This window comes from Eumetopias jubatus, unplaced genomic scaffold, assembly GCF_037043125.1.
Source record: "Eumetopias jubatus isolate StellerSeaLion01/CBP00866 unplaced genomic scaffold, mEumJub1_p1.0 scaffold_2, whole genome shotgun sequence".
Lineage (NCBI taxonomy): Eukaryota > Metazoa > Chordata > Mammalia > Carnivora > Otariidae > Eumetopias > Eumetopias jubatus.
The window spans coordinates 133,334,209-133,349,310 of record NW_028274808.1 but is presented as its reverse complement, the minus strand read 5'-3'; the positions used below and the strand labels follow the sequence as shown (position 1 = coordinate 133,349,310).

Below are 15,102 nucleotides of genomic sequence, written 5' to 3'. Positions count from 1 at the left end.
TTAATAATTTTTCCTATCTGACTCATTAACCCTGATTGTATGGTCGTGATTTGGTGATATTGAAAATTGATGGACTAACCCATCAGAAGCAGTAAAAGTTTTGAGTTCCAGAAAATTTGGAAGGAAATTCAGTTTTTTAAAACATGTTTAAGATACATATAAGACTGACTGAATTAGGAAATCTTGCCTACAAGAAGTCATGTTTTAAGAAATAGATCAAATAATCTATAATCAGCCTCAGTGCAGTTACATTTGTGCATTCATGTGTGTTTATTTTAAAAGAAGTCATCCTCAGATGTGTTCATATCACCAATATGAGAATTAAAAAGAGAAAGTTGGCTTAGCCTGATAGTGTTAATCATTCTAAACTAGTATACAAGGGTTTTGGATTAAGAAGCAGATAAGGGGTAGTACTCTTTGTGGGAATTTCTATGCCCATAGTCATTTGGGGAACAACATGTGACTTTCTAGCCCCTATTCCTTCTGTAGGGTCTTGGAATGATTTATAATTAGAATGGGACAATTAGGTGAGACCCCCAACTCCAGAAATAGGTTGAGGAATTAACAAAGTGAACACAGAGACTCTTTTCAACATTTATTGAGAAAACAGCTTACACTTGAGGAAATCATGGAATCAGTTTGTACTATGTTTATATCAAGTAAGTTAGGAAAATAGTCACAAGTATCCTTACTAGCGGAAGTGATAGTAGTTCCGAAACACCATTCTTAACGTTACATTCATGGCACATTATACAGATGTGGTCTCTGCGAAGCTAGCTAGAAGGCTGGGTTCAAATTCCAGACCCCTAAGGTGAGTTTTACATCCTGCGCTGCCAAACATACACACTAGAGCTGATGAAACCCAGCAAATCCAGATATAAACCGTGGGAGACAAAGTACTGGACGGTAAAGCTGTTCTGATTGTAAAGTTAATTTTAGTTGCTTAGGAAAACAAAATTCAAATTCAAACCAAAATCAGAGTTTTCTTAATTTTACACTATTACAGTGATTACTGGTTGTCATTCGTTGAGTGGAATAATTTGATTTTAAGCTATCTGTCATAGCATTTTATTTTAAAATACCAGTTCTTTTGTATATACCAAAACCCATTTTATAAAACTGCTGTGTAAAATTGAATAATTAGCATCTGTGGCAGTCAAAACTAATAGATGTTGTATAAAGGAAAATATCCCAATTAAATTAAATCTCCTCTTGAGCAAATACCAAACACTGCATTCAAGTAACAGTAGTAAAATTTAGCTTTAAAGGTGATTTATGAGTTTAACCCCATTCCTTCCTGTTTTGCCTATAGGCAGAGCTGTGTAGAGACACCTGCTCAATGCTAGTTCCTTTTCTTTCAATGATTCTCTTCTAAATGTCTCATACTTTTAAAGTAACAAACTTTGGGGAGAAATCAGCTATTATATTAATCATCAACACTTACTGAAGATTGAGGAGAGTGAGAAAAATTGAGTATTGCTTTAATTAAATATGGAGGCATCTATAAACCTCCTCTCATCTACTTCATCAGTTTTTCCCTCTCAAGTGAATAATGCCCATAAATCTATCACATTCTGTAATATTTCTTATCTTAAATCCTCTTGGCCCCACAACTCTGCTACCCACTCACTCCTACCCTCCATCTCTCTGCTCCTTTATACACCACAATGCCTAGGAGAGGTGTCATACTGGCTGTTTCTGTTTTCTCTCTTCCATAATCATATGAACACATTTTCACAATGATTTTATTTGCGCTGGTGTGATCAGTCCTTCAAGGACACCAATAATCTCCACATTGCCCAATCCAGTGATCTCCATGTTTCCTAAACTGGTGGTCCGTACTCACTCAGTCATCATTTGATTCAACCCCTTAACAGCACTCGACTCACTGATCACTTTTCTCCACTCAGACTCTCTTGTTTCTCTTCCAAACTTACTAGCTGCATTCTCAATCTCCTTTGCTGACTCTTCTTCCTTTTCTCAACCTCTAAACATGGGAGCTCATTTGAGCTTCATTCTCCCTCTTCTAGCTGCAGTATTCCCTGGAACGTCATTCAGTCCCATGTTTTTAAATACCGTTACATGGATGACTTCCAAATCTGCATCTTTAGTGTGGACCTCACCTCTGGACTGCAGACTTTGTTTTGTTCACTGCTGTATCCTTAGAACCTAGAATAGTGACTGGCACAGTAAAGATGTTCAATAAATATGTATTGGATAAATTAATTAATGCTCTGCTTTACTACCCAGGATTATTGTAAAACCCAAATGAATCGAGGGATATAAAAGTAACTTGCAAACTTAAATCAACCTGCAGTTAATAATCTTGCAGATTTCTATTATTCAAAAACAATAAAAGGGGTGGGATACGAGAGAATTTTAAAAATGGATTTCAACATTCTAATCTAGATCTTCAAAAGTGGTATATATCTTCCCAAATTCAGTGTTCTATTTCACTCATCAAACTCTGGGCATCAGGGAAAGAGGGATAACAAATCTGTATTCAGATACAAAAAGAAATGGTCTAATGTTTGCTCTGATAAAAGTATGGTATCTTTAATGTATGAGGCCCACAAATTTGCTAGACTCAGTAATCCCAAGTCAAATGACATGTCCTTGCAAAACTAGTTGCACAGTGTTAATCATTTACAACGCAAATAAGCAATTAGCAGTTATGTGATCCATAGCTTTAGGGCTTAGTACTTCGTGGGCTGAATGGCTGTCCACTGAAAGAGTCAGATATGGATAAAAGCTAACAGGATGAGTGTGGCTGAAGTGCATGAATTCTAAAATTTATAGCCTCCGCCTATTAAAGCAAATTATCTTACAAGAGTAGTGGTTCTCAAACTTTACGATATGTCAGAATCATCTGGCAGGCATCTTAAAGCACAGATTGCTGGGGCCCACCACCACTGTTTCTGATTCAATTTGATTTGAGCTTGGGCCCAAGAATTTGCATTTCTAACAAGGACCCAGTTCTTCCTACATTTCTAGACATAAACACTGTACTTTCTTTTTTTATTTTTTTTAAAGATTTTATTTATTCATTCATGAGAGACAGAGGGATAGAGAGAGAGAGAGAGAGAGAGAGAGAAGCAGAGGGAGAAGCAGGCTCCCAAGGAGTAGGGAGCCTGATGTGGGACTCGATCCCAGGACCCTGGGATCATGACCTGAGCCGAAGGCAGATGCTTAACCATCTGAGCCACCCAGGCGCCATAAACACTGTACTTTCATCTCATATTGAGAAACACTGCAGGAGAGGGTTTATTTACGTGCTCGTGGAGGGTATAAAGTTCAATATAGCTCCAAAACATTTCTCCCAAACTTTCCAATATTCCTCGACATTCAAGTGATCATTTGTGCTGTGTATTAAGAGTCCTCCTAATAAAACAGTACTTTTAATTTTAGATTTATTCAAACCAACGAACTCTCTGCCTTGCTTCTTTGACTATTAATGACATTCCATTTGCTGCAAGTTGGTGATTATTGCATCGAGACTTGTTTTCCCTTGTGATTCTGGTCTGTATCATCATTGTTGAAGTAACACTGATCTAAATATACATATCAGCTATTCTACCTGCCTGCCTTCTATATCAGTGAGATAAAATATTGAATTCACTGATCTCCCAAACTAGCCAAGCTAAATTAGAAGAGGACGTAAACTCTAGATGCCTTGGCTCTGCCAAGGAAATATTCTGTCTACTTCTTGGAAATTTCAATCAGAATTTAATGAGATGCTGAGAAGGAAGTGCCTAGATGCTGAGCATCTGACATAAGTGAGAGTCAAAATATATTGTGGGACTTAAATTGAGATTCTATTCCAGGTCCAGGGCAATCTGGAAAACAAATATCCAAAATGTAATAAATTCTCGTTTTTGTAGTTAATGTACCTAGCACAGATAGTAGATGTCTTGAAAGAATGAGTCCAAGAATGTGAAAAATTAATGGAAATATAACTATGCCTATTTGAGGTTTTAAAATTGTCATTAATTATTAAAAATTAAATGGATCACAGCTCTACTTTTAAAAACATGACCAATAATGGGGACACCTAGGTGGTTCAGTTGGTTAAACGTCTGCCTTGGGATCAGGTCGTGATCTCAGTGTCCTGGGATTGAGCCCGGTGTTGGGCTTCCTGCTCAGTGGGGAGTCTACTTCTCTCCCTTTCGCTCTGCCCCTACCCCCACAACTTGTGCTCTTTCTTTCTCTCAAATGAATAAATAAAATCTTTAAAAAATAAAAAAACATGACCAGTATAAAAATCAATATTTACTTGAAAAATAAACCAGTAGTTACTTTTATAGTTCCTATAAAAGGATTTTGCTTTATGGAGGTATTCAGAATATTTGTTCAAAAATAAGCTAGCTTTCTGCATTTTAAAGGATTCAAATTACACATAATTTACTGAAAAATTTAGTATCAAAATTTTTATACAGGGCAATAAAAATAACAGCATAGCATACCATGTCCCAAACACTATTCCAAGTATTTTGTGGTGTTATTCATTCGGTTAATTCACAATAACACCATGAGGTAGGTGCTTTTAGCACTCTCAGTTAAAGATGAGGGATCTCACAGCTAATCAATGACTAATTTGAACTTGATGAGCCTGGCTTCACTGTCCTTCACTGACCATTTTTTAGTACTTCTTTGTAAGTACCTCTTGTTTTTGCAGTTTGATCCAGCTAGCACTTTTGGTCTCATACTCACATTTTTTGATATTTTTTATAGTGAAGTTTGAGTAAAGACAAGTGAGAAGTGATTTGTACGGTATAAAATGTTTATGTCAATGTTTTCTATATCTGTAGCCAAATAGACAGACTTCCAGGAAATCATTTCTAAACATAATGATTAGAAATCTACCAAAATTAATAAATACCAATCAATCTATAATTTGTTAAAAAGTGTGCATTTATAGTTACTTTCATCTTAAACATAAATTAACTATGTAATGCAGGCAGATTCTTACAAAGAGATTATGACCTAGGAAGAGGTATAAGAAATATGTAAAACAGTTTTATAAAGTACTCCTGAAATTAAAATGTAGCATTAATTTTATTATAATGCAAGATAACATTTGGTAATTGTTTGTTGTGTGATATTGACTACACACTACAAACAAAATGATGGTTATTGCTATCGGTCCCATAATTAATTCTCATTTTCTGATTTAGGGGTTTTAAAATATTCAAAATATCATTAGAGAGTCATACAATTTTTCCATTGACAGCATGCATTTAAATTTTGCCCTTCTGATACTTTTGAAATTAGCCTTTGAGGAAGAAATACTTGGAAAAAAATTTGATTAGCAAAGCATACCAAAACTCTTAATTTTCAGATAACCATGTCTCTGTAATATACAAAACAATATGGAAAAATTAAATATGATATTGATTGTGAGACCAATTTGTTTTCTGGCCTCATCTTGTAAATTATGTGCTGTTTTATTGTTCTTTGCTGTTATTTATTAAGAGGTGGTGGTATCCATAGAAGCCTGTACCTTGTTGTTTGTACTTCACATAACTTGGGTTGTTTTACAAATAACTGGCTCCATAAAAAAGAGGAAATGTTTTCCTATTTCAGTAATTTTCCACTGATATCCTTCAGAATTTACTTTATATCTTGCAATTTATCATTAGAGTTCTACTACCAGTGAAGACCCAAACTAAGTTTTGAGGCAGGTAGTGCTTTAAAAAAATAAAATAAGAACTTGCAGTTGTATGAGTGAAAATTAGTAACACTAACTAGAGTATAAATTATTTTTCTGTAAGCTATATAAAACAAATAGCATAATAGGTCTAGTTTTGACCTGATTTGCAATTAGGAATGAGGAAACATTTTGCTCGTGAAATTATTAACAGTATCAGGGGAGTTTACTGAAATGTCCCTGGGTCTGTACCATGAACTGTACTTGCAAAATGAACCCAAATGTCTATGATCACAGTTTCCCTTGAGCAACTTGCTTTAAAATTTAAATGCAAAGAAATACTTTCCTGTGCATGTTTAAAAGTTTATTTACTCAAAATGATACACACATAAATACTTTGCTTCTGAGTAATTGTTTTGCTTTTTAGTTCATAATTATGACAATTTACAAGTATTTTTCTCTGAGGAAAAAATAACAAAAGTTTACATTGGTAACTCTTCTTGGAAATTTCCACACAATAAATTCAGAAAAATATTTCTTTCAATATATATTTTTTAAGAAGGGTAATGGACATAATAGTAGTAGTCTCTTTTTTACTGAGATAATCCTAGTGACATGATGCAGTCTGCACTCAGCAGCACTGGCCTCCTGTTCCAAATCTTCCTTTGGGGATGCTTGGGGATCAGGATCTGGGGAAGGAGGCAGATGAAATTATAGGTAAATTAAATGAGAACTCAAAGTGAACAATCTGAAGCAACACTGAGTGATGTTAGTGACAATTACCTTCCAGCTCACCTGGGCTTTTTATGGATTTAGTGCTTTCATGACCATATCATTCCAATCATTTGTTCTGTTCAATAATGCTTTTTTCTCATATCAAATAATACATGTTAGAACATCTGGAATAATACAGGAGAAAACACACGGTTGAGCATCTGGAAAATATAGAAAGGTACAAAAGGAGAGCAAAGAAATTCCCAATCCTATCATTCGGAGATAATCGTTGTTAAAATTATTGTCAATTTCAACCTAGCATCTTATTTATCTAACTTTCTGCCTATATGAAAATTGAGATAATATCATATAAAAATGTGTATATTTCCTTTTGTACAACAGAAACTCATATTAAGAAGTATCCTTCAAAATCCTATTATAGTGGCTGCATCATAAGGAACATTATCTGTACTCCTATAAACAATGAGCATGTATATTTTGGCATACCTTTTCCAATGTTTCTCTTAAAATTAAAAAAATTCTATGCAGAAGTATGCTAGTCAGTAGAGCATGGACCTCTTGATCTCAGGATTATAAGTTCAAACCCCATGTTAGGTGTAGAGATTAATTAATAAAATTTTTAAAAATTCTATGCAAAATTATTCATCAAAAATATTATCTCTTAAATTATTATTTTATAATTATTAGAGGAGTCAAACTTTTCATACGGTTAATTGATATTGCACCTCTTTTTAAAATTAACTGTACATTTACTTTATTGTAGATTTCTTTAGCTTACTTTTTAATTTTAGATTAAGCTTTTTCTTAGTCTATTAAATTCATTAAGCTTTTCTTAATCTACCTTTTAATTTTTGCAAAAGTTAATTATGTCAAGTATTTATTTTGTTTCAGAGAATCTATATTATTTCTGGGAAAAAACAATTTATATCAAATGCAAATATACAGAAGATCCCAATAAAATGCACACGTATTTTCAATTACATATAAACAAGTAAAATTGAACAGTATGACCTACTCAGTTAACTTAAAATCACAGATGCTTGAAGTATTAACACTACCACCAAAGCATTGCTACCAACCCAAGCTAGTATCTAAAAGATGTGTACAATTTTCTGAAGCATTGTGTCCTTTAAAATGTGTGCAAATCTAAAGTAGTATTAAAAAATAAAAACAAAACTGAGCAGGTATTAATTTTCAAGTGGAATTGAACAATGTAGAGTATATACTGACTTTAATATCATATTATATACACATATTCACACGTATATATGCATATATGGGTTGAAGATGACTATGACACTCTTACTCCAGTGAAAATTACATCTCAAGACTGCTTTTTTTAAAATTTCACCTTTTGAAAAAATTTTGGATCCATGAATAGTTAAATGGAACATTAAGCCCTGTAAAGGATTAACAGAGTGGAACGATTCACATGGTTGAAGGTCAATATTGAATTTATTTATCAGCTTGTACATTTAGTAAATTGTTTTTGAGCCCCTTTAATTGCAAGGTGCAGTACCAGCTCTTAGACCTGAAGGGCTGTGAATTAGAACAGATGGCATCTCTAGGTGGAAATCACATGTTTTTAGTAGCGTGTCTAGTTCGTGTTTATATAAATGTCTCCAGTTGTTTTAATCGCATTCGAAGCAATGAGTCTATATTTCCACCAAGACTGGTAGGTAAAGTTTCTTTCATCTTTTCCCCATCTCTTGTTAATACCCTGCGGAATCAAGATCCATATCCATGGGTGAAGTTCACAGATGGGATTTCATATCTGTGATTGGCAGTCTAAATGAGATTCAGGGTCAGAGATAGAGAATCAAATGAAAAGTCAGGGGATAATGGCCAGTTGTGCTTATCATTCTCTTTCTTCCCTGCTTTCAGGCAGAAACACACTCCAGTGGCTGTCACTCACTCATTACTAGGGCTGTCTCTGCCCGGGCTGGGAGTGACACAGCAGGATATTGCTGTCTGAATTGCTAAGTATCCCTTAGGCAAAGACAATAATTAAAATATTCAGATTTCAAAATGGTAATTTTTTTGGCCTAACACTGGGATATAAGTGGATAAGAATACAGAATAAATTGTAAGTACTGCGCCATGCCAAATGAAGCACGTCTTCCTTTTGTCATTTAGTTCTTTCTGCCACTTCTCTGTAATATGGCCATGTGCATGCATATTAATATGTGGCATATTTACATACATGTACAGTATATAATTTTAATGTGCATTGTTATGTATCAGAGAAAGATAGCTTTGTAATAGTTGCTATTGACTAACTGTTCCGAAGCACTTGCTAGACATAATATCTCTGAGGTCAAAATAAATATAATTTGTTCTTTTCACATTTGTAGTTGTGGGAGCAGTTAAATGAGGCTGAATTAATATTTGTAGAATTTCTCCTTTAGCCTAACACAGGGCTAATATTGTCACTTCATTTCACTGAATTCTCACAAAAGTTTACTCTATCAGTATAATTATATCTAAAGCCTAATTAAAAACACTGAGTTTCCAGAAGTTATATAATTTCCCAGAAATCAAACAGCCAGTACAAGGTAAAATTAAGATTTTAGCTGGGTTTTCTCTGACTCCTAAACCTATGCTTTTTCAGATACGAGTTGCTTAAAGTGATGATGGACCGAGGTTGGACCTATAGGTGTAAGAGGGTCAATGTTTCCCAAACAGTGAGGTGTTCTTTATAGTATGGGAAGGCTAGCCTTGTTTAGTCAAGAATTTATAAACATTAAGAAACCAGTTTTTTTAAAGATTTCATTTATTTATTTGAGAGACTGAGCAAATGAGAGAGAAAGCACAAGCAGAGGGGAGGGGCAGAAGGAGAGGGAGAAGCAGACTCCCCTGCTGATCAGGAAGCCTGACTCGGAGCTTGATCCCAGGACCCCGGGATCATGACCTGAGCCGGAGGCAGACGCTTAACCGACTGAGCCACCCAGGTGCCCCAAGAAACCAATATGATGTGGTTCCTTAGCCCCCCCCTTACTCCCATCCAGTTGTATTAAAATATACAACACCAATTCTACTTGTTCATATGATTGGCTTAAAGTTATTTCACTTCTTTGACCTTTCACATGTTCTATAAATTTACATCAGTGGTAGAAGAGTTGTATTTCTCAACCTAGGACAATTGAATGGAATTCAGAGGTCACAGATTCAAATGCCTATGGCTTTCACACCTATGTGCAGATTAGGTTGGACGGGAAAGAATAGTGAGTGGTGGGGTGGGCCTGTTATGAACTGGAGCCTATAATATAAGTTCCTCATGAAGGTGTTTAGATCCAGTTAGAAACAAACATAGAATGTCTTATTTGTTTCAGAGGTACAGATCTGTAATTCAACAGTCTTACACAATTCACAGCGCTCACCATAGCACATACCCTCCCCAATGTCCATCACCCAGCCACCCCATCCTTCCCACCCCCCACCACTCCAGCAACCCTCAGTTTGTTTCCTGAGATTAAGAATTCCTCATATCAGTGAGGTCATATGATACATGTCTTTCTCTGATTGACTTATTTCACTCAGCATAACACCCTCCAGTTCCATCCACGTCGTTGCAAATGGCAAGATTTCATTCCTTTTGATGGCTGCATATATTCCATTGTGTGTGTGTGTGTATATATATATACCACCTCTTCTTTATCCATTCATCTGTCGATGGACATCTTGGCTCTTTCCACAGTTTGGCTATTGTGGACATTGCTGCTGTAAACATCAGGTGCACATACCCCTTCGGATCACTACATTTGTATCTTTGGGGTAAATACCCAGCAGTGCAATTGCTGGATCATATGGTAGCTCTATTTTCAACTTTTTGAGGAACCTCCATACTGTTTTCCAGAGTGGCTGCACCAGCTTGCATTCCCACCGACAGTGTAGGAGGGTTCCCCTTTCTCCGCATCCCCGCCAACATCTGTCCTTTCCTGACTTGTTAATTTTAGCCATTCTGACTGGTGTGAGGTGGTATCTCATTGAGGTTTTGATTTGGACTTCCCTGATGCCGAGCGATGTTGAGCACTTTTTCATGTGTCTGTTGGCCATTTGGATGTCTTCTTTGGAAAAATGTCTGTTCGTGTCTTCTGCCCATTTCTTGATTGGATTATTTGTTCTTTGGGTGTTGAGTTTGATAAATTCTTTATAGATTTTGGAACTAGCCCTTTATCTGATATGTCATTTGCAAATATAAATGAAGGGGGGGAATCAGAGGGGAAGACGAACCATGAGAGACTATGGACTCTGAGAAACAAACTGAGGGTTCTAGAGGGGAGGGGGGTGGGGAGATGGGTTAGCCTGGTGATGGGTATTAAGGAGGGCACGTATTGCATGGAGCACTGGGTGTTATGCACAAACAATGAATCATGGGACACTACATCAAAAACTAATGATGTAATGTATGGTGATTAACATAACAGAATAAAAAAATTTTAAAAAGAGAACAAAGAAAACTCAAAAAAAAAAAAGCAAAAATGTCTCAGTTGGACATGACACTTGGATATGAACTAATTCAACCCGAGGTTGCAAGTGTACAGTGCTTAGTGTTCACTTAGCGAACACTTAAGTGTGCATAGATATTTTGAGCACCTCAGAAGTTAGTATAACACTAAAATATTATCAGAATTCAGTTATATGTTCCATTTCCTTAAGTAGTCCTTCTGTGAAGAACACTCTAATTATTTTCAAAGAGATCAAAGCAGTATAGTTGCTGATACATGTCTTCGGAAATACTCCTTTAGGGGCTCCTGGGTGGCTCAGTTGGTTGAGTGTCTGACTCTTGATTTTGGCTCAGGTCATGATCTCAGGGTCATGAGATCAAGCTCCTTGTGGAACTCCACACTCAGCATGGAGTCTGCTTGTTCCTCTCCCTCTGCTCCCCGCCCCCTGCTCCCTCCCCATCTGTCTCTCAAATAAATAAATAAATAAATAAATAAAAATAAATAAATAAATAAAATCTTAAAAAAAAATACCCCTTTAACCATAAAATAAGAAGTAAGGAAAACCATGACTCAAGACCCCTTTCAAGGTCAGGTATGGTTATGCCTATTTTATAAATGAGAAATTTAAGTCATTAGGGAAAGGTAAATATGGTATAAAACATTTCTAAGAAATTAAATCACAGGCATCTGAGGTCTAGCACTTCAAAACTGATATTAGAGATTATAAAAGTTTAAAGGTATATGGGTTGTTCTTTGGAGGGGTGGTAAAATGAGAGAAACCATCAAGCTTTTGCATGGAGGCACCCCTGGGGTTTCCTAAAGCTTATGCTTTGGTGCAAGGGCCATCTAGGGGGTTGATTTGACATTTGTGGCTGGCCAGGCTGTGCCTTCTTCTCCTCTTCTCTTTGTTTGCCCCCTTGAAGGTGTGTTCTGGGCGAAGAGGCTTCCCTTCCATGATGGAGCAATAGAAGAGGACCTCTGGGTCAAAAGTTTTCCATGTAGTTCTTTTCCCTTTCCTAGAACTCCCCTGATCGCCCAGTATGTCCTAGTTGGCCTCACTGTGTGTGTATTGAGCAGTACTCAGACTGCTCAGCACTTGCTTCCAATGAATATCCAGGCTCTGTGGATTACTTCTCCATCTTTCACTTTGCTTTGCTATTTCTCCTTGTTCAGCAGTGCAGTGTGAATAGACTGGATTATAAGTTAATGCAGACCTATGGGTTGTTGCTAGGACAAAAAGGCAGGCTTTGTTTGGGGAATGACATTTGTTCTCCAGTTTTCCCCTGGAAACATAAGAGCCTTTCCTTTTTAAGCAGATTTTTTCATTCTGAAACCATGGTAAATATTTCCAATTGATTGGATAGGCATAGTGTACATTTCAGGGACACTGCTGCTGATGGGGAATCTTCAGCTGAGCACACACTCATGTGTTACTATCTTACAGGAGGCGATCGAGATCGGATGACAGCAAACCATGAGAGCTACCTCCTTATGGCGAGCACCCAGAATGATATGGAAGACTGGGTTAAGTCCATCCGCCGAGTCATATGGGGACCTTTCGGAGGAGGTAAGTATATATAGAATTGTGGAAGAACAGAAAGGGAGGTCAAACTTGTTCATCCTTGCCCTCCCAGTTGATGTTTCTATGAGCTCCTATTTTCAAATGGATGACCATTAAAATAAATAGTAAACCATTCCATGTTACTGGACATATATCTAAGTAACTCTCAGAAGTTAATTTAAATCAAATATCATCAATAACCAACTTTCTTCTATGAATATCTTGAATTATAAAAAGGGATGATATAATTTTTTTTGGATTTTTCCATTTCACTAACAATAAATAGTTATAGGAATTGTACTATAAATGTAGATTAGTTAGGATTATGCGGATATGGGGAAAAATTTTTTTTGATTAGTATCTTTGGAAAGGAACTTAGCCCTGAGATGATCAGTGATATCGAAGAAGAATGATATCAAAGATGAGAATCTGATGATTACTAGAGTAACAAAATGCTTTGTGATCAGGCATTTTGTTTGTGGGTTTGATAAATTTTTAAAAATCTTAGTTAATACAGTTTTGAGAATGCACTATTTGAAGAATAAACTAAATGGTACTATAAATAGAACTAAAAGGAGGAAGAAAGGGTAAGAGACATGATCTTTGTCTATCAAGGATTATAAAATAAACAGATATGACATAAACAGACAAATTACATAAGTCAAAAATTCAGCAAGTGGAACCAAAAACGATAAGGACTCAAAAAAATTTGTCTATAACCAACATGCATTTTCCAAAATGTAAAGCCTAATTATTTTATGTTCATGTATTAAAACATATTGTATTAAATCAAATTCGTCTTTAGCAAACCAGTTATATAATTCCAATATTTATTTTATATTCTCTTTTGTGTGTTGTCAGCATCCTGAACTCAGAAGTGAATTTTTTTTTCCCTTAACATCTTAGATAATTCTTAGGCTAGAGTTGTACTTTTTCCAGAATATTATATAAATGGAATCATACAGTATCAGCCATTAAGTCTGGTTTCTTTCACTTTGTAGAACACACCGGAGAGTCATCCATGTGTTTGCACATATCAGCGGTCTGTTCTTTTACATTGCTATGTAGTATATTGCATGAATGTACTGCGATTTGTTTATTCACTCGCCAGTTAATGAATGTTTGTTTCTGGTTTGGGCAATAATGAGTAAATTTGCTGTAAACAGTTGTGTACAAAAAAAAAAAAAGATACTTCTTAGGCTGACTCACCACTTTATATTTTAGCATAGCTTCAAAGATGTACTTTAAAAGGTTGGAAAGTTAGGTTTTACCAGGTGAACGTTACAGGTCTGCAAATTGTCTGTTTTCTAGCAGGGCCTTCTGTTGGGGAAGGGGGCGATTCCTCACGGGGTGACTGTTCATTCCAGTTTGCCTGGTAACAGTCTGGTTTACAACTGTCATCCCAGAATAATCATTGATAGTGCTGCTTTTCACTTTCATGGTATCGTAGTTCTACGGTGACAACTTCTACGGTCACCCTATCCATGTGCTTAAAATGGCTAGTAAATGACTATGTAAAACATTCGAAAAGGCCTGTGGGCAGAGATTCCCCTACAACATTAGCAAAAGATTGCTCACGATTAGTCTTGAGTCATGTACCCCCATGCTGGAGGTTCGCTGATTAGCTCCAGAGCCAGGGATTTGTGGGGTGCCTGAAGATGTATCTTTTCAAAGTTCCTGTCATTTCTAAAGACTCTCTTTCCCCCTAGTTTCCCCCTAGTCACATTTCTGGGGCTTCTGAGTTTAGGAGGATCCTCAATATCTGCCGAAGGAGGTATTTTTGTTTGGGATTATTTCCACGAAGTGTGCCATTTTCTCCCTTTCTTCCACTTCCATCTGCCCTTTTCTCAAGAAAAATGAATGGGATCCAGTTAGCTTTATTAAATCAGTAGCCACAGATGTCCTGCCAGCTCAGGAGTCCCAGAAGTTATCCCAGTGGGACTAGACAAGAGCTATATATAAAACTTCAAATTTATGAACTTGGAAGGGAGCTCTGGTACTTGAGAGGTCTGTATACAGTCATCCCCCCTCATCTGTGGTTTCTCTTTCTGCAGTTTTCAGTTACTCGCGGTCAACCATGGTCCAGAAACAGAAAATGCTCCTTCTGGTCTATCGTCAGAAGGTCAATAGTAACCTAATGCTATGTCACAGTGCCTACGTCATTCCCCTCACTTCATCTCATCACATAGGCATTTTATCATCTCACATCATCACAAGAAGAAGGGTGAATACACTACAAGATATTTTGAGAGAGTGACAACAGTCACATAACTTTTATTACAGTGTGTTGTTATAATTGTTCTAGTTTATTGTTATTCATTATTGTTAATTTCTCACTGTCCTCAATTTATAGATTAAACCTTATCATAAGTATCTATCTAAGGAAAAAACATAATATATATAAGGTTCAGTACTATCCCCAGTTTCAGGCATCCACTGGGGGTCTTGGAACATATTTCCTGTGGATAAGAGTGGACTACTGTACTTTATCCTATGCAGTGAGCTTCAGGGATTTCGTAAATGTTTGATTCAAATTTACTTGTAAAGAGATATATTTTAGCATAGAACACTTACCATAGAAACAATGCTCCAGTAAAAATTTTTCTGCTCTTTTTGTTTAATTGAAGAGTGTTATGAGAATGCAAGGCAAACTTTTAAAGGACTCATTCAGTTTGCAATAAATCCTTTGTGATCCAACTGAACATTAGAAT

General features: G+C 36.2%; 1 protein-coding gene across 4 annotated transcripts in view; it reads left to right on the top strand.

Moving 5' to 3' along the window:
- ARHGAP24 (Rho GTPase activating protein 24) overlaps nucleotides 1-15,102 on the top strand; it is a 489,891-nt gene that overhangs the window by 408,861 nt on the left and 65,928 nt on the right. For all 4 annotated transcript variants that reach the window (XM_028124176.2, XM_028124177.2, XM_028124178.2 and 1 more), the window contains one exon: nucleotides 12,275-12,397. In XM_028124176.2, coding sequence (XP_027979977.1) covers nucleotides 12,275-12,397 — 123 coding nt within the window. The remainder of the gene's footprint in view (nucleotides 1-12,274; nucleotides 12,398-15,102) is intronic.